This window comes from Rhineura floridana, chromosome 5, assembly GCF_030035675.1.
Source record: "Rhineura floridana isolate rRhiFlo1 chromosome 5, rRhiFlo1.hap2, whole genome shotgun sequence".
NCBI lineage: Eukaryota > Metazoa > Chordata > Lepidosauria > Squamata > Rhineuridae > Rhineura > Rhineura floridana.
The window spans coordinates 100,239,140-100,261,042 of NC_084484.1; the positions used below are offsets into that span (position 1 = coordinate 100,239,140).

Below are 21,903 nucleotides of genomic sequence, written 5' to 3' on the forward strand. Positions count from 1 at the left end.
GGCTCCGAGTAAATAATGTAAGGGGTCAGCTGCACCCCAATAGGGCTTGTCTCCCCACCAAAAGAATGCTACAAATAAGAAATCAGGGTTACAAGTTTGCAGTGAGAAAGACAAAGCCAACATGGAGGAGGGTAACTTCCTAAGATCCAAGGGATCCCTGTAGGACTTTATAATTAGTTCTCTAGTGACCCAGAATGGGTATGTGATAATATTAACATAGAGGTTTTAAGAACAGGGTCAAATAAGATTTTTTTTAAGGTAAGAGTTATTTGCCAAAAAAAACCCTAAATTTGAGAAATTAGCCATTTTTGAACTCTTACTGTTATAGCATTTATAACTGATTTCAGTACTTCTATCTATGTTTATTTGTTTAGTCATCTTTCAAACTGTGGGAAGGAATGACAGCTCCTCAGCTGAAGTTTTAAAGGCGGAGACCACAGAAAGTTGTTTTGGAAAAATATATTTATTTATTTTATTTAAAATATTTCTATCCCACCTTTATACCCTATAATAGGGCACTCAGGGCGGGTTACAAAAATAAAATCAAACATGTACATAATAAAATTGTAAACAGTAAAATCACAAAAACATTAAAATAAATTAAAATACATAAAATACAATATATATCTATGAGAGACTAGGTGCTACAATTCTCAATATATTTACTGGGGAATAAGGCCCAGGGGACAGAATTTACTTATTTACTTCCAAGTAAATATGTACAGAATTATGATGTGCCCTTCCCCCCCCCCAGCTGGGGCAATACATTAGACTATAAAACCTTTAACAAGACTTACTTTATCATGATCCAGTAATGCATGGCAGATGATGTCTTCGCAGATATTAGCAGACGGAGCTAGGCAATGAAGGCGGTAGAACAGCTCTACACATGCATTGTGATGCTCTCTCGTCTCTTTGTTTAGTTGATTCCAAAGCACTTGAGCAACTCTCTGTAATAAAATTAAAAATAAAACCACAATTTCAGGCAGCTTTAAAGGAATCTCTGCATTACTGAAAATATTGCATGTTTTTCTATCCTGCATACTATCATACAGCATCATGATTATTAATACATGCAAAAGACAAACACAGAAGAACAGTACATTTTGAGTCAAATTATGCCATGCAAATGGCATGACAAAGTGATTTCATGTTAACCTGATGCCACAGAATAATCTCAGTGATGAATACCATTGGAAATCACATTGGTTTTAAAGGGCAATTAAGAAATAGTAATGTTTCATTAAACTTTTAAAAAACACAAATGTTTAAATAAATGTACTATATTTTCCAATGGTAACTTTGCTCTAGTGGAAAGCAAGTCAGGGCACCAATCCCTCATCTTGCATAAACTCCCTATCCTATTCCTCTAGCTGCTCCTGAGGGTTTGTGGGGAGGGCGAGTGCACTACATAAGGAAAGAACTGGTAAACACTGGATGCCCCAATTTGTGTGAGCATAATTGTTTTCTGCTAAGACAAATTTGATATGTGCATGCATTAAAATCATTATTGCTTACTTTATTAGTTCTATGAATGTTGTGGCACAAAAGTTAATACAAAATTGTTACTAAGGATAGAGGAGGTTCTTTACGTCTTTTAAGTGCTTTTCAAAATCAACATGCAAGGACACAGGGTATCAATTGCACTCTAGCAGCAAGTTTTGATTTTCTTTCTTTGCTAGTTGCAATGGTTTTACCATCAGTATTGGGGACTAAAAGCTACCTTCCCCTGGCTGGAGTTTGATTTAGTTCCTTTGGTGGGTATAATCAAATACTATTTCTGCAAACTGATGTCTTTCCACATCTCTCTCAACTCCTATAGTATCACTGTTGCTGCTGCTCCAGGGGTGTTGGCAACATTTTGTCTGATTTAAGTATATTGCAACTACTAGATAGTAACAAGTAAACAACACCTACACAAAGGTTACAATAATGCTGATATAGAGAACAAGTGTTCTATCTATCTATCACAAAGACAATGTGCATCATATTATAGCTCTGGATGCATCATATTATGGCTCTGCATGCATTTTTGTACATTACCTGATAGAAATCAGTTTTTTCTGAAATTAGTTTTAGAACTCCAGGAGCAATAGGAGGAACTGTGACCATCTGCAATCTTCCAAAGAAGGGGTTTCGGGCAGGAATTTTATACCGCTTTATTCTGTCTTCAATAACTAGTGCCAATGACTGGGAATGGTTTATTACTTCTAGCAGTACAGAGATGGACACATTCTGAATGTGGCAGTCATTTACACAGCAACATATTGTCATCAGAGATTTGAGCCACAGAGGAAAACTGGAATCATTGCCTCCTGAGGAGAGCAGACAAGTAGGTTAGCTACAGTTTTAGTACAATCATTAACTAGTTATGTGAAACATTTAAAAGTGATGTTAAATATTTATCATTTAATATATACATGTGCGACCTGCAACAAAACATTGCAGGGTAGCCTCATCTCCTTAGAGGTATGCATAGATAAATAAGAAGCTGTCTTATTACCAAATCAGACAGTTGGTTAGTCTAGCTCAGCACTGTCTATGATGGGCTTGCAGTGGCTCTCTAGGGTTTCAAGCAGGTGACATTCTCAATCCTACCCAGAGATGCCAGAGTTAGAACCTGGGACCTCCTGCATGCAAAGCAGACGCTCGTATCACCACCACCACCACCTGCCCTTCACCCAAAGGTCCCAGGGCGGGTTACAAGGATTTTAAAATATGGTATTAAAAATAATTTAAAAACAATCTAAAATCCCCAAATAGGGTGGGTCCTAAAAATAAATGTCTCAGGCATCAAAGGCCAGGGTAGAGATGCATCTTCAGCATTCACCTAGAACTGTACAGCGAAGTTGTCAGACACACCTTGGTGGGGAGGGAGTTCCACAATGTAGGGGCCACCACAGAGAACGCCCTCTGCCGGGCCATCCCCCTCAAGCTTCTGAGGTCTATAGGGAGACAGTCTTTCAGATATGTGGGACCTATGTTGTTTAGGGCTTTAAACAGTGGCATGAGCACCTTATATTGGACCCAGAAACAAACTGGCAAACAATGCAGCTGTTTTAAAACAGGGGTTATATGAGATCTAAAGGGAACCCAAGCCAGTAATCTGGCTGCTGCATTTTTTGACCAACTGAAGTTTCCATGTAGTCTACAAGGGCAGTCCCACATAGAGTACATTACAATAATCCAATCTGGAGTGTAATAATCCATTGAGCTGCAGCCCTTTCCTAATAGGAGTGCTCCTATTCAGGAGTCTAGCCAGCCAAGCTATTCCTTTCCCCCAGAAACACCACTTTCTTTTCTATCAGGCAACATTCTTTGAACATACTCAATCCTGTTTGGGCTGTTTTGGGGGGTACTTTTACAAGTCTCAAGGTTTCTCCAAACATGCCAATACCTCCTCCTCGTTTTTTACTACTCCAATCCTGGTGGTACTCAGCATCTGAGCTTGCTGCTACAGGGACTGACACAGAATCAACTGTGCTACATACATTACTAAACAAGATTATGGAACCATCAATTCCTTTGTCATCTTTCATCTGAAAGAGCTATTACCTAATTGTGCGTGGGAAGTGCAAACTAGAGAGGGATCTTATGCATCTCTGAACATGCCAAGCAGAAGGAAGCAGCAAAGGTATGTATGAATACAGGGACGGGCTGTACCTCAGTGGCAGAGCATATGCCTTGCATGCAGAAGTTCCCAAGTTCAATCCCTGGCATCTTCAGGCAGGGCTGGAAGTGACTCCTACCTGAAACCCTGAAGAGATGCTGCCAGTTAGTAGACAATACTGAGCTAGATGGACCAATGGTCTGACTCACTATAAGGCAGCCTCCTAAGTTTACTCAGAAGCAATACTATGCTCAATGGAACTTATTCCCAGGTAAATATGCACTGGAGTGCAGCCTAAGAGTATGGTACAGTTTGTACTTACCGTAAACAGTGTTTCTTCATGGATGACAAGAGGTCTCCACGTGGGTACTATAGCTCCCCCTACAGCTCGAAGACAGGTAATGCTTCAGGAAATGTTTTTGCTCCTCCCTTCCTCCTGAGGCTGTTTTCATTCTTGTAAAGCTCTGCCAACAGCCTCAGCTCATCATAGAAAATATAACACATCGAAAAAACACAATAGGTGTAAGAACGTGGAAGCAGTTAACCAGTCCGGGAGAGTCCCAGAAACGTGTATAGTCGTGGCACCCTATAATATCGCCCCATATGGTCAGCCAGGTTAGGGAGGGCTGTGGAGACCTCTTGTCATCCATGAAGAAACACCGTTTACAGTAAGTACAAACTGTACCTTCTCTCATGGATGACAGAGGTCTCCACGTGGGACGTACTAAAGCTACAACCTAGGGTGGGTCAGATGGAGGCAGGACCTGTTGGAGAACTCTGTGGCCAAATGAAGCCTCCGCTGATGCGTATAGGTCAATTTTGTAATGCCGAGTAAAGGTAGACGGGGATGACCAGGTGGCTGCCCTACAAATTTCTTCTATGGAGGCATTAGTGGAGAAGGCCGCCAAAGCAGCGGCTGATCTGGTGGAATGAGCCGTAAGGTTCAATGGAGAAGGCCAGTGCAGAGCTTCATATGCTAGAGATATACACGCTCTAATCCACCTAGCCAAGGTATTTCGGGAGACCGTGTTTCCTAAAGTAGGCGGACAGAATGATACAAACAAGGAATCACATTTACGAAAGGACTCAGTTCTAGAAAGGTAGACTTTCAGAGCACATCTAACGTCTAAGGAGTGCCATGCTCTTTCTCTGGGATGAGAGGGATTAGGACAAAAGGAAGGTAGGATTATTTCCTGCTGCCTATGGAATGGTGAGTTCACTTTGGGAACAAAGGCTGGGTTAGCTCATAGCACCACTTTATCTTTATGGAATCTACACAGATGTTTTTGTATTGAGAGGGCTTGCAGTTCAGATACTCTGCGAGCCGAGGTGATAGCTACGAGGATTATCAATTTGAAGGACAGGACCTTGAGAGGAATGGAAGCAAGCAGCTCTAAGGGAGGTTTCTGAAGAGCACCGAGGATGGTATGCAGGCTCCATGATGGAAATCTATGCAGTACTGGAGGACTTAAGGCAACAGCTCCTCGCAGGAACTTTTTGAGAAGGGGATGTGCAGCCAGAGAAGTATTGCTGGTAGGTAGCAGGATGGATGAAAGAGCCGGTTTGTCATTTTAAAGTATTTGGCCGCATGCCCTTTTTCAGACCATCTTGAAAGAATTGCAGAACTTGAGTGACCACTGCTGACTCTGGAGAGATAGCATGTGTGGCGCACCATGAGGAGAAAGCTTTCCATGTAGATCGATAGCTTTTAATGGTGGAAGGGCGTCTCGTTGACAGGATGGTATTCACCACGTCAGAGGAGAATCCTAACGCTAACAACCTATTGCGCTCAATCTCCATGCGGTTAGTCTGAGCCATTGTGGGTCCGGGTGTAGGAGAGGACCCTGATGGAGAAGGTTGTGCCGGTAGATAAAATGGCAGGCCTTGTGCCAGGTGAACTATGTCCGAGAACCAGGGGTGTCTCGGCCAATAGGGGGCCACGAGGACCATGTGAGCTGCTTCTGTTCTGATTTTCTTCAGAACTCTGGACAGTAAGGGAGTCGGTGGGAAGGTGTAGAGGAGGCCTTTTGGCCAGCTTACTGCCAGAGCATCTTGTCCTTCTGCTTCGCGACTCCTGAATCGGGAGAAGAATCTCTTTGTCTGGTGATTGTCGTCTGAAGCGAATAGGTCTACTTGGAAGTTGCCGAACTTCGCTTGGAGAGACTAGAATACTTCCACATTCAGAGCCCACTCACCTGGGAAGAGCTGCTGTCTGCTCAGCCAGTCTGCCGTTATGTTCAGGCGACCCTGGATGTACTCTGCTGAAATTGAGGACAGGTGTCTTTCTGCCCAAAGTAGCATTGAGGTAGCCTCTAGGTTCAGAGTCCTTGAGCAGGTACCTCCTTGTTTGATCAGGTAAGCACGAGTCGACGTGTTGTCGGTGCGAATGAGGATGTCCGGAAAGGCAAGGATTGGCGTGAAGTGCCAAAGAGCTAGGTGTGCTGCCCTTAACTCTAACCAGTTGATGTTTCGGGTTGCCTTTGCAGTCGATCAGCGTTCTTGAATGTATTGTCCCTGGCAGTGCGCTCCCCAACCGTGGAGGCTGGCATCAGTGGTGATGACTGTTCGGGGAGGATCCTGTAGTGGGACTCCTTTCAATAGGCTCCGTATTTCCAACCACCAGGTGAGGGAGAGTTTGACCGGAGATGGAAGGAGAACATGACGATGGTTGCGTAGTGCAATGTCCGACTGGAACTGAAGTAGAAAGGTTTGAAGTGGGAGGAAGTGCAGGCACACCCAGGGAGTGATCCCTATTGCTGATGTCATCAAGCCCAGTAGTTTGGCAAGCAACATCACATCTGGGGATCGAAGTTGGGACAAAGTAGTTGCTAGTGAGGCAATGCTCTGGACCCTCTGTGGCGACAGGAAAATGAGCTGTTGAGCTGTGTCTATGGTCGCCCCAAGGTGGAGCAGCTGCTGAGAAGGGTATAGATAGCTCTTTGGGAAATTTAAGAGAAAACTGTGACCTTGCAAGAAATCTAGTGAAACGCGGACATCCTGTTGGGCTTGATGGAAGGAATTGGACCGGATGAGGAGGTCGTCTAAATAAGGGTATGTGTGCAATGCTTGCATCCGAAGACCCGCTACTAACGTCACCATGACCTTGGTGAATAGACGTGGAGCCGAAACCAGACCAAAGGGAAGGGCCCTGTATTGAAAATGGTGGCCGTTGTAATAGAAGCGGAGTAATCGCCTGTGAGATGGGAATATGGGGATGTGCAGGTAGGCTTCCTTTAAATCTGTTGAAGCCAGAAAGTCCCGTGGAAAAAGAGCTTCTCTGATGGACGTAAGGGTCTCCATCCTGAAGGTTCCCTGGGTCACAAATTGATTTAAGAATTTGAGGTCGAATACCCCACGCCAGGATCCGTCCTTTTTCCCGACCAAGAAGAAGATGGAGTAAAGACCTTAGAAAAGCTCTCTGGATGGTACTTCTTCTATGGCGGAGATATCCAACAGGTGATGAATCTCACCTAACATTGCTTGGTGTTTTTTAATGGAAGTGGCTAAGGGAGAGGGAAGGAATCTGGTGGGCGGGTACTCTAAGTTCTATCCGGTACCCCTCCTTGATGATGGTGAGTACCCACTTGTCCTGGGTCGTGTGTTGCCAACGAGAAGCAAAGTGGGTTAGGCGACCTCCTACTTGTGGTGTCGGCGGTGAGTCAGAAGCATTGTTAGTTCTGACGTCCTTGTCTAGTTTGGTTGGGGGAGGGCCTGGAAGAAGGGGTCTGAGCCTTCTGTGGAAATCTCTGCCTGGCCCAGCAGGAGTGCCCGCTTTTGAAGTCACGTGCCCTGGTGGTGAACCTGGAGGCACGAAAGGACTGGAAAGGGTAAGAGGAAGAGGCAGGACGCTTAAAAGTGCGCCTATCCTCTTGCTTTTGGGATGGCATCACTTTTTTTATCTCTGTTCTCTACGAGGACTTCCTTGAGTGCCTCATCGCCGAAGAGCTTGGTACCTGAGAAGGGGACAGAGGCTAGGTTAGCATGTGAAGCTGCATCCACATCCCAGTGGTTCAGCCAGAGATTATTATTATTTATTATTATTATTTATTAAATTTATATACCGCCCGACTAGCAATAGCTCTCTGGGCGGTGAACATAAAATAGCATAAAAATACAATGAATAACAAAATAATACTAAAATACAATCAACAATCCAATACAATAAACATTTTTAAAATTAAATCAGTGTAACTTAAATGTCTTCTAGCTACAACTGCTGCTGCTACTGCTCTGCAGGAAAATTGGGAAGAGTCCATAGTGGCATCTGCTATGAATGCCAGGGATCTAGATACCTTGAGCAGAGTCTTTCTGAGTCTAGCTGGGTCTCCGTTAACATCATCAAGCAGGTCTTCAGTCCATAACAGCGCTGCTCTGGCAAATACAGAAGCCAAAGTAGAGGCTCTTATTGAGAGTGCATTAGCTTCGTGAGAGCGCTTCAGAGCTGCGTCAGATTTGCACTCAATGGGGTCCTTTAACTGCGCATCTCCATCCCGCGGCAAGAGGGCATGGGAGAGTAGAGCGGAAATGGGCCCATCCACAGCTGGAGTGTGAAGCTGGTTCATAACATCAGTATCTAGGACATAAAACGTACTGGCATAGTTAGTAGTTTTTCTGCATTGGAGAGGCAAGTCCCATTCTAACTTCATAATATTTTTAAAAGAGATGGGCAAAGGCATGCACCTAGTGGAAGCCTTAGGGACGGGGAGCACTAGAGAGCTCTTAGATAAGGGCTCCTGTTGTTTCTGCGTCACATTTAAGTCCAAAGCTGCCACTACTTTACAGAAAAGAGGGGGAAAAGGAGCCTCTACAAATAATCTAGCAGATTCAGTGTCATCCATATCTGAGCCTTCGCTCCATTCCCCTTCTTCAATATCAGGATCTCTGTTGTCATCAGATTGGCCTGCGTCCAAGGAGAGGCCTTGCTGAGTGCTGTGGCCTCTAGCAACAGCATGTGGGGAGGGTGAAGGCACCCTATCAAGGTGTGGATATGCAATTGAGGGCCTTTTGGAGGATGGGGGTGGTATGTCTGCATTATCCCGTGGGGAGGGAGAACGCCTTTTGGATGCCCTGCCGCTTGCTAATTCTGTAACAAGCTCCCCAATCATGGCCTCCTTAAGCTGTTGCAATACAGCGGAAGATAGCAGATCAGATAGGGACAACTACAGTTAAGGCATTGCATTAGAACCAGGCTGGGATGGGGGGAAATCTGCATGCATTGAACAGGGGAAATGAACCTCCTTTGCTCCTCATCTTCAGATGAAAGATGCTCCAGTTCCCTAGGGCCAATAGGAACAAGGCGGGGGGGGGTTCTGGGGAGCGCGGAGACTGTGTCGCCGAGTGGACCGCAGCGCTATTCTCAGGCAGGAGTAAAGGCAAGCCATAGGAAGCATCCGCTTCAATAAGTGCCCTTTTTTGTTGTAGTGCAGGAGCGGCCTGAAAAACAGCGGGTAAGTGCCGGTCCAAAATGGCAGCCGCCTCGTGTTTGTCGGACAAAATGGCGAGCGCCGCATCGTGAGCAGCCGAAAACGGCTCCGCTAAAAGCCCTTGCGGTACAGAGGTAAGTGGAGGGGACTCACTGACTCTGGCAAGCTTGCGAGGAGTGATGGAGTCCATCCGAGAAGAGGTGCCCTCAAGAGGGTTGTCTCCGCCAATAAACAGCTGCTGCTGAGCATTGGCAGGAATCTGGGGTGGGTGGGAGCTGACTGCAGCCAAGGCTGAGTACTGCGCTGCCGTTTTTGAATATTTTTTCTTCTTCGAAGAGTAAAATGCCATCTTTTCCATGCTTGCAGGGAGCGGAAGGCAGAAGAAATGAAAGTGAAACTAGGACAGAGAACTAAAGGTAAGTAAAAAAATTTTTTGATTGTATAAAACAAGTAGAAAAATAGATAGCTGGAAGATAGGCCAAAAAAACCTGGAATATAGGCAAAAGGGAGGAGAGAAGCTAGGCCAGAAAGGAAGACAGCCAGAAAGGGTGTGCTTCGAGCTGAGACAAGAAAGAAAACTGATCCTCAGCAGGAAGGGAAGAGCAAAAACATTTCTTGAAGCATTTCCTGTCTTCGAGCTGTAGGGGGAGCTATAGTACCCACGTGGAGACCTCTGTCATCCATGAGAGAATAACCCATTCTCTGAATATTAATAAATGTTAGCCAGCTCCTATTTGATCTTCTAATCTGCCTAACACATGGGTTCTTCACTTCTTTTTCTGCAGGGCTGTATTTGCCCTTGGCCAGCCCTCTGGGGCCTATGGCACAGAGCTCCCAATGTGTCCAAGCACTACACTTACAAACATACAGCCTATCATGCCACCATTTTTGAATAATTGTCACGGAAACCTTACTATGTACTCTTCTGCAATGGGAGGTACCTGCAAATTAGAATGCTCCTCTTACCAGGCACTTGAAAGAGAGACAAATAGAGCTGTTCAGTTTCTTCCTCAGAAAGGTAGACAGGAAATGTAGTACAATCCAGTAAGAGGTAGCATACAGCTGCAAAGGCCTCTCTGCAGTCCTCTCTTGTATCTCCCAAGTCAAGCATAACTTGGTCAATGTCCCATTCTTCTTCTTTCCTGCTTTGGCTACCAAGGTCATCTGAAGTAGATGGAGGCTCCATATCTTTCTGTTTAAATGGTGACACTCGGACGGTGAATAAGTCTGATAGCATCTGCTTAAACTGAGGCACAGTTATTTGCTTGGAGTCCCATGAGCTCCTTTTCTTGGCTGTATTTCGAGCAGCTTGATAATGGTTTCCTTTTCTCTCTCTTTGTTTTGCATGTACTGTCAAAATACTGCCATTACTGGAATCTTGTAAATGAACCCCAAATATGTATTTACTGGCAAACTTTGCAACCAGCTCCTGGATGCACTGCAAAGTTTTCTGCATGCTCCCATCCTTTTTCCAGACATCATCTTTCCCAGAGGTTACCCTAGGTATTCTCATATGTTGAGACAGCTCTGGGGATGAAGCGCTAAGACCTATACCACTGTCTTCAGATTTGAGTGGAGGAAAAAGAGTGTCATCTTCATCCTGGAGCACTTTGGACTCTGATGTTAATTCCTGGTTCTCTTCCTGTATGGGGCTCTAAAATAATGCAATAAATACGTGGAACCTAAATGTGAATTCTGAGGTTTACTTTATACAATGGCATTTAAAAAACACACATGAATAAATTAAAATATCATTGAGTTAAAAATACGTGGAGGGGAACACTACCTTTATGTGAAACAAAATACAAAGCTGGCAGAAAATATTGGGATTTTCAATCTGTCTAGAATTTTGTGCTATTCAAAGTCAAAAGCATATTCAGATGGTTACTCAGATTTATGAGGTGAGTAGAAAGGAAGGAATATGTGTATATTATGCCACATCAATACAAAAAATATTGTTGGTGATTACATTTGGTCATACTATAGTAAAATTACCACAGTACTTAACTCAAGTTTGTTCCCATTTGATTTCCAGCTCTGGAGTTGATTGTTTTCATTTACTAGGGGACCATTTTTCTGTCAAGGGCTACGTTCCTGGGAGGTGGGGTGGGGTAGGGCAGCACATACCAATAGTGAGTAAGGCCAAGCGAGCAGTTGATGGGGCCACCTTCCCCCCTCCATTCCTCCTTATCCAGCAACCGAGATAGACTGCTGTTGCCAGAGGTCTGAACTCATCACTTGCAGAGGGTTTCTTCTCCTTCTCCTTCTACCTTCCACCACTCCATCCATTTTGTGTCCCCCCCCCATTTCCCCCCTCCTACCCTAGGCCAATCACATGAAATTATATGCCAAAGGCCTCAGGTTATCCACCTCCAATTTATGAGATTGTCAAAGAAACAGCTGTAAACAAGACGAGCTTAAACTGATGTTTGTGATAGGCTAGTTCTAGACACCTTTGGAAGTAAGGATTGAAAACACTTCTGAATTTAAAAAGGATTCATGCACCAATAGACAATTGGCTACTAAAAATGTTTTCTGAGGTAAATTCTTTTCCATGGAACTATCTACATTGAGAAGTGTTTAGTAAGCAGCCTACTAAAACATATTATACTTTCCTACACAGATGCTGGAATAGTTACATTAATATTACTACAGCTAAATATGGCGTTGGAGCATCTATACCTCTCATAATGTATGAGACTGATTAATCAGTCTATTAAGCCATGTGCAGGAAGCCACCATAAGCAACAGATTCTTGACACATTAAGGCATATTGAATATTTGTATTATGCAGTTATTGCCAGAAATATGCTTTTTGACGTAATACTAATACCTAGTTTAATACTTATGAAAAAACAGCAAAGCGCCCCATTATTCCATGAGACAGTACAATGTCAATCAATCACCTCATAAAAAAATCTGATGAATCCATTTACAAAATATATTAAATAGACACAAACCCGTATCTTAATACCTACAGTGTCTGAGCTTCCTGTATCAGTACCTAGGTAGGCAGGAGGCATCTGCACTTTGCTAAGTACTTTGAAGCAAGTCCTTAAGGCATGAGTGAGCTCTGGTAAACTTAGAGTTTCCATGTTTTCAAGAAGAGAGTGCACGATACAGCAAAGCATCTGTGGCAGATACAGAGACTGCACTTCAGAATAAAGTTCCTATAAAAACAAAGACATTTCAATAAGCAACTCTTTACCACGTGATACATTTCATTTCAAAATTAATTCTTGTTTATTTAATCATATATATACACACACACACACCATTACATTTTCTCCTTATGTATCTTATTTACTGTATTATAATTCTGAAATAAAAAAATTCTATACTTCGTTATACTATTGTTTTTCAAATTGTTATTGTTTGAACTCATCTTCCTAGCATTTTTGGGTTTGCTGAAGAAAGGCAGGGTATATTCAATAGTTTAAGTAAGAAAATAATAAATAAAAGAATTTTAGAGAAGTTGCTTTACTGTAACCCAAATAATGACTAAAAATCATAACACAGACATGGTTATCCAGTAGCAAACAAGGATGCAAAAACAAGTTTCTAGAGTATTCCAGCTGAATGAAGTGCCAGGTGCTTTCATTTCAAAGTTATAAAATCTTTTGTTTTGTTCCCTGGAACAGAAGCTCCCCATAAATTTGCTCTAAATTGGGCAAAGCCTATCATTCCACAGTTCTTAACAGATGTCTGAAGCTCAATCAGAAAACTGAAGTATATGATAAAGACAAGAGCCCAATTATGTAAAAACACTTTTCAAATGAAGAACGTGCCTCTGCAACAGTAGATGCTTGGCAAGTAAAAATGTGAACTAGTTTACTTGCAGGGATACACACACACACACACACTTGACTTACCAATGGTATTACATCTAGAAGAAAAATCAGTAGGGTACAGAGTTCTGAAACTGTTGCAACATTCTGAGCCAGAAGTTGTGTCTGAATAGATTTATTTCTGCCATAAAAAGGAAAAGCATATTTTGAGACACTTTTCATCAATACTTAATTGTATTGAGTGTTTTGTGTTGCTTGCCACTTCTAGAAGAAATGCAGCTAAGAAATGTTTTATTGCTTGTGAAAAGGTAACAAAGTGCAAGTATTGAGGATGATGGTAAAGAAAGTTGTAGTAGATGATGCCTACTGAATTATGTGAAAATGAACACTGCAGCAGCGTATTGTACTCAAAGTTTATACATTACAACATTGACCAGGATCTTGAATGGTAAGGCTTCAAAACACACACATCTAAAACAGGTAGATTAGAGCAGAAAGATCTGGGAACAAATAATAAAATGAAGAGTTATATTAAACAATAAGGAATTGTTGTCCCATTAGTGCAGCGACATCCCCCTATGCAGTGGGACTCCCTCTCCTCTCACAGTGCCCCCCCAATCTGCTCCGAAGGGTTGGGGGATCAAAGGGAGAGGAAATACCAATGCATAGTTCTTACACTAAAGTTCTAACTTTGTTGGATACAACCCACTGAAGCAATAAATAAATGGGGTTTAGTAACCCAATGTATTAAAAGAGAGCTAGGAATATTGGAAAACGGGGTGGATTTTGTGTTATAGGATAAATTCTGAGCTGAACTGAATATGATTTAGCTTTAATGATTCAACTGAGGAATTTTGATCAACTTAGACAACAGTTAAAATCCCTTTTTAAAAAAATTACTATCTTTACGTTTGTCTTTTTAAAACCCTCATGCAGACTTGTGGGACACTTTTTAGCCCCAGAAGGACTTTTCATTGTGTAATTTACACATAAGTAGAGCTACAGGATTGTCCTCCTAGGAATGTGTCACAAATTTTATTCTGTACAACATCACCATATTTCAGCCAGTTACCACTTACTGTTTTCCTCCTGGAAGAAAAAAACCTACTGGGGTCCAAGAATATCCCAGAAGTGTTTTTTAATCAATATGCATGGAGATGGGGTCAATGTACACTATTCAGAAAAATCCTACCTCCTCTGAATAAGTGTTGTTGTTTTGGCTCATGGTGCTTTGGAAGTGTCAAGCACACTTGTGGTGACAAAAAAAACACCCCAAAGTCTCTGGGGACCAAAGAGATCTCATTCCTTTAATTGGAAATCTCTTTGGATTCCAAATATATTCCAAAGTCATAGAATCATAGAACAGTAGTGTTGGAAGGGACCTATAAGGCCATCAAGTACAACCCCCTGCTCAGTACAGGAATCCAAATCAAAGCATCACCGACAAATGGCTGTCCAGCTGCCTCTTGAATGCCTCCAGTGCCGGAGACCTCACTACCTCTCTAGGTAATTGGTTCCATTGTTATATGTCAGCCAGTGTGATTTTTTTGCTGGGCCTACATGAGGGTTAAATGTAACAGAGTGCTACTGGTGTATTTTACTGTAACTGGTTTATGCTTTTTCTCTAACACAATGAGTTTTGTTTTGTACGGTACGTATACAGTAAAGAAATTTTATAATAAATATACACAATAAAACAGAATGCAGAGAATTTAAAAAGAGAGCCAACGCAGAACTCTTTCTTTAGAGGAATTTTTCATTTCCAAAACTGGATTTCTTTCACAAAGTAAACCTTTACAGATGCTCTTCAATCCAGAGTCTCTTTGCTCAGTAATTAAGCTTTCCACTATTTCTAGGGATACTATATGGTGGGTGTTCAGTGTGTTCCACAAAACATGAAAGGGAGGCAAATACACATCATTAGCTCGCACCCCAGTTCCAGTGAGACAAGTAGACACTTCGACATTTATTTCAGTGTTAACCTTTAGCACTAATGATAGGGCTGAAGGACACCCAAGAAGCCAAAGAATCTGACACACACTTGATCACCTTGAGAATTTTATCTGTCATTAACAGGACCTCTAAACTCCATGGCTGTAAAAATACTAAGTGTATAAGTACAGCCTAGAGTGATCTTGCATCTCAGATCACACCATCTAACTGATTATCTGTGGTAAACATAGGGCCTCGACTTTTGGAAAGGAAGGACTAAACCCATTTGTGTACCCTCCCTCTACATCCTCAATACTTGCTAAAAATCTGTATTCTTCAAAACCCCGTTTATCTAAATGTAAAAACATTTTATACAAAATAATGCATTTTAATATAAGACTAGGCTTCCCCTTAATTTTAGGGGACAGTAGACTAGAAGCAAGAAAGCTCCCAACAGGCTCATTTTCCTTGGGCTCTCCTCAAGGATCAAGGCTAACTATCACCAAATTAACTTTTATCTTAGTAAAAAGGGCAAAGTTAACAAATTCACAAAAAGGTTAAAAATAAACTACATATTATTAAAGCAATTGTTTTAATTGCTTATGATTTTATTATATTGCTTCAAAACATTTCATGTGAAGCAATTAATAAATGGAATGAAATCAGTAAAATAAATGAATAAAACTAAGACTGAAAGTATGTTTAATAAATTTTAATATTTTTAAGAAGGCAACTGACTCAGTTAATTTAAATTTGTTCTCCTAATTCAGATGTTTTTCATTTATTTATACTTTAAAATATTTCTATACTGCTTTTCAGAAAATTTATCAAAGCAGTGTACAACAATAAAACTTCATAGGAAATGTACACATCATACAGCAGTCAAGAACTGTTATGTGCCTTCAAGTCGATCATGACTTATGGCGCCCATATGAATCAGCAACGTCCAATAGCATCTGTCGTGAACCACCCTGTTCAGATCTTGTAAATTCAACCCATCTCTTGTTTGGCCTTCCTCTTTTCCTACTCCCTTCTGTTTTTCACAACAATATTGTCTTTTCTAGTGAATCATGTCTTCTCATTATGTGTCCAAAGTATGATAACCTCAGTTTCATCATTTTAGCTTGTAGCGATAGTTCTGGTTTAATTTGTTCTAACACCCAATTATCTGTCTTTTTTGCAGTCCATGGTAGGCACAAAGCTCTCCTTCAACATCACATTTCGAATCAGTTGATTTTTCTCTTATCCACTTTTTTCACTATCCAACTTTCACATCCATACATAGAGATCGAGAATACCATGGTCTGAATGATTCTGACTTTAGTGTTCAGTGATACATCTTTGCATTTGAGTTCTCTAGTTCTCTCACAGCTGCCATCCCCATTCCTAGCCTTCTTCTGATTTCTTGACTATGGTCGCCATTTTGGTTAATGACTGTGCCAAGGTATTGATAATCCTCGACAAGTTCAATGTCCTCATTGTCAACTTTAAAGTGACATAAATCTTCTGTTGTCATTACTTTAGTCTTCTTGATGTTGAGCTGTAGTCCTGTTTTTGAGCTTTCCTCTTTTAACTTTCATCAGCATTTGTTTCAAATCATTACTGGTTTCTGCTAAGAGTATGGTATCACCTGCATATCTTAAATTATTGATATTTCTCCCTCCAATTTTCACACCTCCTTCATCTTGGTTCAATCCTGCTTTCCGTATATGTTCTGCGTACAGATTAAACAAATAGGGTGATAAAATACACCCCTGTCTCACACCCTTTCTGACTGGGAACCAGTCGGTTTCTCCATATTCTGCCCTTCCAGTAGCCTCTTGTCCAGAATATTTGCGCATCAGGACAATCAGATGCTGTGGCACCCCCATTTCTTTTAAAGCATTCCATAGTTTTTTGTGATCTACACAATCAAAGGCTTTGCTGTAATCTATAAAGCACAGGGCAATTTCCTTCTGAAATTCCTTGCTCTGTTCCATTATCCAACGTATGTTTGCGATATGATCTCTGGTACCTCTTCCCTTTCTGAATCCAGCTTGGACGTCTGGCATTTCTCGCTCCGTATATGGTAAGAGCCTCTGTTGTAGAATCTTGAGCATTCCTTTACTAGCATGGGATATTAAGGCAATAGTTCGATAATTACTGCATTCTCTGGGATCCCCTTTCTTTGGAGTTGGGATGTATATTGAATGCTTCCAGTCTGTGGGCCATTGTTTACTTTTCCATATTTGTTGACAAATTTGTCAAACTTTGGACAGATTAAGTCTCAGTAGCTTGTAGCAACTCTATTGATATGCCATCTGTTCCCAGTGACTTGTTTCTTCCAAGTATTTTAAGAGCAACTTTCACTTCACATTCTAACATTTCTGGTTCTTCATCATATGGTTCCTCTGTGAATGATTCTGTCATCCTGTCATCTCTTTTATAGAGTTCTTCAGTGTATTGCTTCCCTCTTCCTTTTATTTCATCTCGGTCAGTCAGTGTGTTCCCCTGTGGATTATACAACATCCCTACCCTTGGTTTAAATTTCCCTTTCATTTCTCGAATCTTTTCGAATAGGGCTCTTGTTCTACCCTTTTTGTTGTCCTTTTCTATTTCTAGACAATAACTATTGTAATAGTTCTTTGTCCCTACGTACTAGTCGCTGTATTGTTGCATTTAGGGTTCTGACTGTGTTTCTGTCTCCTTTTGCTTTTGCCTTCCTTCTCTCTTTAACCATTTTAAGAGTTTCTTCAGTCATCCATTGAGGTCTTTCTCTCTTTTTAACAAGAGGTATTGTCTTTTTGCATTCTTCCCTGATAATGTCCCTGACTTCAGTCCATAGTTCTTCTGGTTCTCTGTCAACTAAGTTTAAAGCCTCAAACCTGTTCCTTATTTGATCTTTATATTCTTCTGGGATGTTATTTAAATTGTATTTTGGCATTATGAGTGCTTTGTTGTTCTTCTTTAGCTTTATACGATCAGTTCATGATCTGTACCGCAGTGTGCTCCTGGTCTTGTTTTTGCAGAAAGTATGGAACTTTTCCATCTTCTGTTTCCAATTATATAATCAATTTGATTCCTATATTGACCATTTGGTGATGTCCACATGTACACTCATCTTCTTGGTTGCTCAAAAAATGTGTTTTGCAAGAAACAAATTACTGGCTTCACAGAATTCAGTAAGTCTTTCTCCTGCTGTCATCTAAGCCCCATTTCCCCACAATTCCTAGTTCTTCTCTGTTCCCTACTTTCGCATTCCAGGCCCCCATGATTATCAGCACATCTTGTTTTGATGAGCGATCAATTTCTTCCTGTACTTCTGCATAACATTTCTCCAATTCCTCTTCTTCTGCATTTGCTGTTGGAGCACAGACTTGGATGTGGTTATGTTAATAGGTTTCCCATTAAATCTCATTGATATAACTCGCTCAGACCTTGTGTTGTAGCTCTTAATTGTTTTTGCTATGTCACTTCTCACTATTAAAGCAACCCTGTTTCTTCTTGATTTCTCATTTCCTGCATAGAATATTTTGTTGTTGCCTGATTGAAAATGTCCCATTCCAGTCCATTTTAATTCACTCACGCCAAGTACTGTAATGTTGATACGCTCCATTTCTTGCTTGACAATTTCTAACTTTCCCTGGTTCATGCTTCTCACATTCCATGTTCCTACTGTGTGCGTCGTACAACTCCGGACTCTCCTTTTGCATCTGTGCGCATCAGCCTCTGGGCTTCCTTTCGGCTTTGACCCAGCTGCATCATTAGTCACAGCGCTACTCGTACTTGTCCTTTGTTCTTCCCCAGTAGCTCGGTGAGTGCCTCCTGACCTGGGGGTGTCATCTTCCAGCACTATCTTGTGTTGCATTTTGGATACTCTGTTCATAGGGCTTTCGTGGTAAGAGGTATTCAGAGGTGGTTTACCATTCCTTCCTCTGAGTCTGGATGCATCTTAGTCTGGTGTCTCTGCACTGACCATTCCACCATGGGTGCTCCTGCTAGGAGTCCAGCCTCTTGGTCTAGACTCCTGACAGCATTGCTCTCAGCTTCAACACTCTCAGACTCCCTCACCACGTTAAGGTGTGCATCCTAGAGGGGGAAGTCAAGAATAAGTAACAAAAAGTTCAGACTCTTAGGTTAGCTCCCTATCTCTGCACAAACAAAATATATAGCTACCTGAAGCAGTCTTCGAAGCATCTGGTCATATAATCCCAGAGAAAATCCGTGTTTAAAGATGTGATCAGCAGATTAACTGTTTTAACTATCTCAGATGCATTCTTGTTTTCTTTGACTGCACTAAAACAACAAGAGTCAAACAAAATCTAATAAATAGTCAGCAATAAACATATTTTGAAGTATAAAGCATGATATTTGAAGAATATACACTCTGTTCACATTGTAAAGTACAAGTCTACTAGGTAATGGGAGCTATATCTCACTGGTTGTTGCTGATTGCTGCTGTACATGCTTATGACAGCACCATGACCACAAGAGTCCATGGGCTATGCAGCTCCCATGGATTCTGATGGCCTTGCTAGATCAGGATCCATGAGAACTACATTTATAATGCAGCTGATGATCAACAGAGGCCCTGTAGTAACTTTCCCTCATATCCATCAAGAGCATGGTGGGGCCTGAGCTCAGAATGCGACTGAAATTGATTTCAGCTCAAGTAGAATTGAGCCTAAATAAACTCACATGAGGATTGCCCATTCCAAACAGAGCACAGGGTGCTTGCTCACTACTAGCTCTGAAATTCTCTCAAAATATTAAATGTAAGGTGTCTAACTCTCCTAGTACAACTCCTTAATTTCAGTGAAATTCATTTTGATGAAAATGTTGATTTGGGCACTCAAAAGCAGTGACATAATAGTTGCGGTCAACAGAAAGTCAGCAGGAAGGATCCCATAAACACAAATTACAGAGGTGTGCTTCAGTTACCTAGCAAGATTAATCTTAGAGGGTAAAAAAAGACGAATATACCTGGTAAGGATATTTCCTGTTTGACTGTAACTTAGTTTAAGATCAGAACCAAGTGTTTCCTTGCAATAAGCATAGAATGCTCTAATCACTTCAAGAAATAGATCAGCGACCACTGGTGGTCCTTCAATAAAAGAAAAAGACAATGAAGTAATATTATAATTAGTGGCAAAATTTTATTTCAGAATACAATAGGGAGCATAAACCCAGCTTCTTAGTGGTTCAATGTATTATGTAGATAGCTTTCAAGCCCTGTTCCACTTTCACTGGTATGATTAAGAACTGGACAAAGAGATCAGAAGTTGCATCCTAGACCCTAATATTCTTAATGAGACGCTGAGTACTGTATTGTTCATTTTATACTATTTGTTTCTTCACAAAATCAGAAATGGCCTCAGCTGATACATCAGATGAATTAGAGTTTTGCCTAGAATGCTCATGGGAATATATCCTTCCCTTTAGTTGCCACAGATTGTTATTTTTGCTGCAACAGATGAACACAACTACTCTTAGGGTACTTTGTTTCAATTTCATAATATTTTTCATTCTAAATTATATTTCAGCAAGGCCCACTGTAACTGCTAAAAAAATCTGTATTTTTTCTGTGACTGCAACTATTCATACACTGACATGTCATTGTTATAACTCTGTACTGTTCTTGTTCTTCCCATGCAAAGATAAAATGGCTTCACTGAAGCTGTGTTAATGACATTGCTAGAAATCTAGTGTGCGAGTTGTTCTTTTGAGATATCAGGCCAGGAGAGTCTGGGGCCCCTTTCCTTTGAAATGGAGTAAGCTGGCAGGTTGACAGGATGAAGCTGTCAAGATCAACAAGATGCAACTGTTTATTGCCCCAGAGACAGCTAGGCTACCCTTGAAAGAAAAGAAAGGTAGCCAAGGAAGTGAAAGTTATTGCTTTATTGCTATCCAGTTGGGGAAAAATGTGGAAGAACTGACTTGACTGAAAGGCAATCATCTGTGTCCTGCAATATGAGCCCCAGGGTAAACGGTTGCTTATAAACCGGAAGCAAATCAGAGACCCACAACAAACCCAGAGATAGGTCGGTGCACCACCTAGAGACCCCAGCCTCACCTCTCTTCTTGCTACATCAGAGTTGGCCACTCGTGGTTGTACATATATAAGAACGAATGTGGAGTAGCTTAGGTCACTGTTGGGCTTCTAGTTGTCCTTTCCGAGTGTCTTGAAGTTTTAAGAGGACTCATCGATATGATTTGGGAAACAGTAAAGCTTTAAACTTTCACGTTGATGTGTTTAGTGAACTTCCCCTGGCACAATCCAATCCCTGCTTTGGTCTGATCAACTAAAGCTTGGGCCCTTGGCAAGAGTTAAATTTCATCACAAGATTTTGAAGTACTGCCATGGCTTTCTCCTCCCATGAATTTATCACCACCAATCCACTAGCAGCCAAAGTGAAGGGACAGAAGCAGCCAGTCTGACAATCTCCCACTGCCCCCATGAATACTCAAAGAGTTAAATAATGAAGGGCCTTTGTTGGTTGGCATAGGGCTATACAAGTTAATTGCTTACACAACTGACACAAACTGAGAAGCTGTAAAGGATAAAAAAGGAACAGGAAGCACCGAGAGCACAAAACATTCTGGACTACAATAACATAAATCTTCACATAAAGGTGAAATACGACTGTTGCTCTAGGCAGTTTTCATACCACTGTGAAGTATATGTATTCAACTATGCTAACCCTAAGTTGTACTCTTAGAGAGAAGACCCATTCAGAGAAAGGAACTTTAAGTTAGCTATGTTCATTAATTTCAACAGGTCTACTTTTGTGGAGGACTAACAATGGATACAACCCTCTGTGTAAGAAAGCAGAATGATTACTCCTTCATTACGTTTGTACTAGCTTTCCTCAAAATAATTTTAAAAAATAGTTTGAGAGAGTATCCTGCTACAGCCTAGACACCAATTTCAAGCAAGATTTCAAAAGAATCAAAGCATCGCCAGAGGTTCTGTTATCTAAACTATTGCACAGATGTATGAAATAATGGTAGCATTTTTCTAAGATAATATATATCAGGCTTTTAAAAGTGTAGTAACAGTAGCATGCTTGTGCCAATGGAATTAACTTCCTTATTTCATTAGAGAGCAGGAATAAGCAGGATTATAGAACACCTTACAGTTAAGCCACAAGAGACTCTGCAAATGCAAAAT

The 21,903-nt window shown here is 41.3% G+C and overlaps 1 protein-coding gene across 4 annotated transcripts in view; it reads right to left on the reverse strand.

Annotated features, from left to right (window-relative positions):
* DOP1B (DOP1 leucine zipper like protein B) overlaps positions 1 to 21,903 on the reverse strand; it is a 100,317-nt gene that overhangs the window by 48,301 nt on the left and 30,113 nt on the right. For all 4 annotated transcript variants that reach the window (XM_061627702.1, XM_061627703.1, XM_061627704.1 and 1 more), the window contains 7 exons: positions 19,716 to 19,836; positions 18,909 to 19,028; positions 12,906 to 13,002; positions 12,012 to 12,203; positions 10,000 to 10,687; positions 2,044 to 2,315; positions 798 to 950 (listed from right to left, as the gene is read on the reverse strand). In XM_061627702.1, the coding sequence (XP_061483686.1) occupies positions 798 to 950; positions 2,044 to 2,315; positions 10,000 to 10,687; positions 12,012 to 12,203; positions 12,906 to 13,002; positions 18,909 to 19,028; positions 19,716 to 19,836 (1,643 nt within the window). The remainder of the gene's footprint in view (positions 1 to 797; positions 951 to 2,043; positions 2,316 to 9,999; positions 10,688 to 12,011; positions 12,204 to 12,905; positions 13,003 to 18,908; positions 19,029 to 19,715; positions 19,837 to 21,903) is intronic.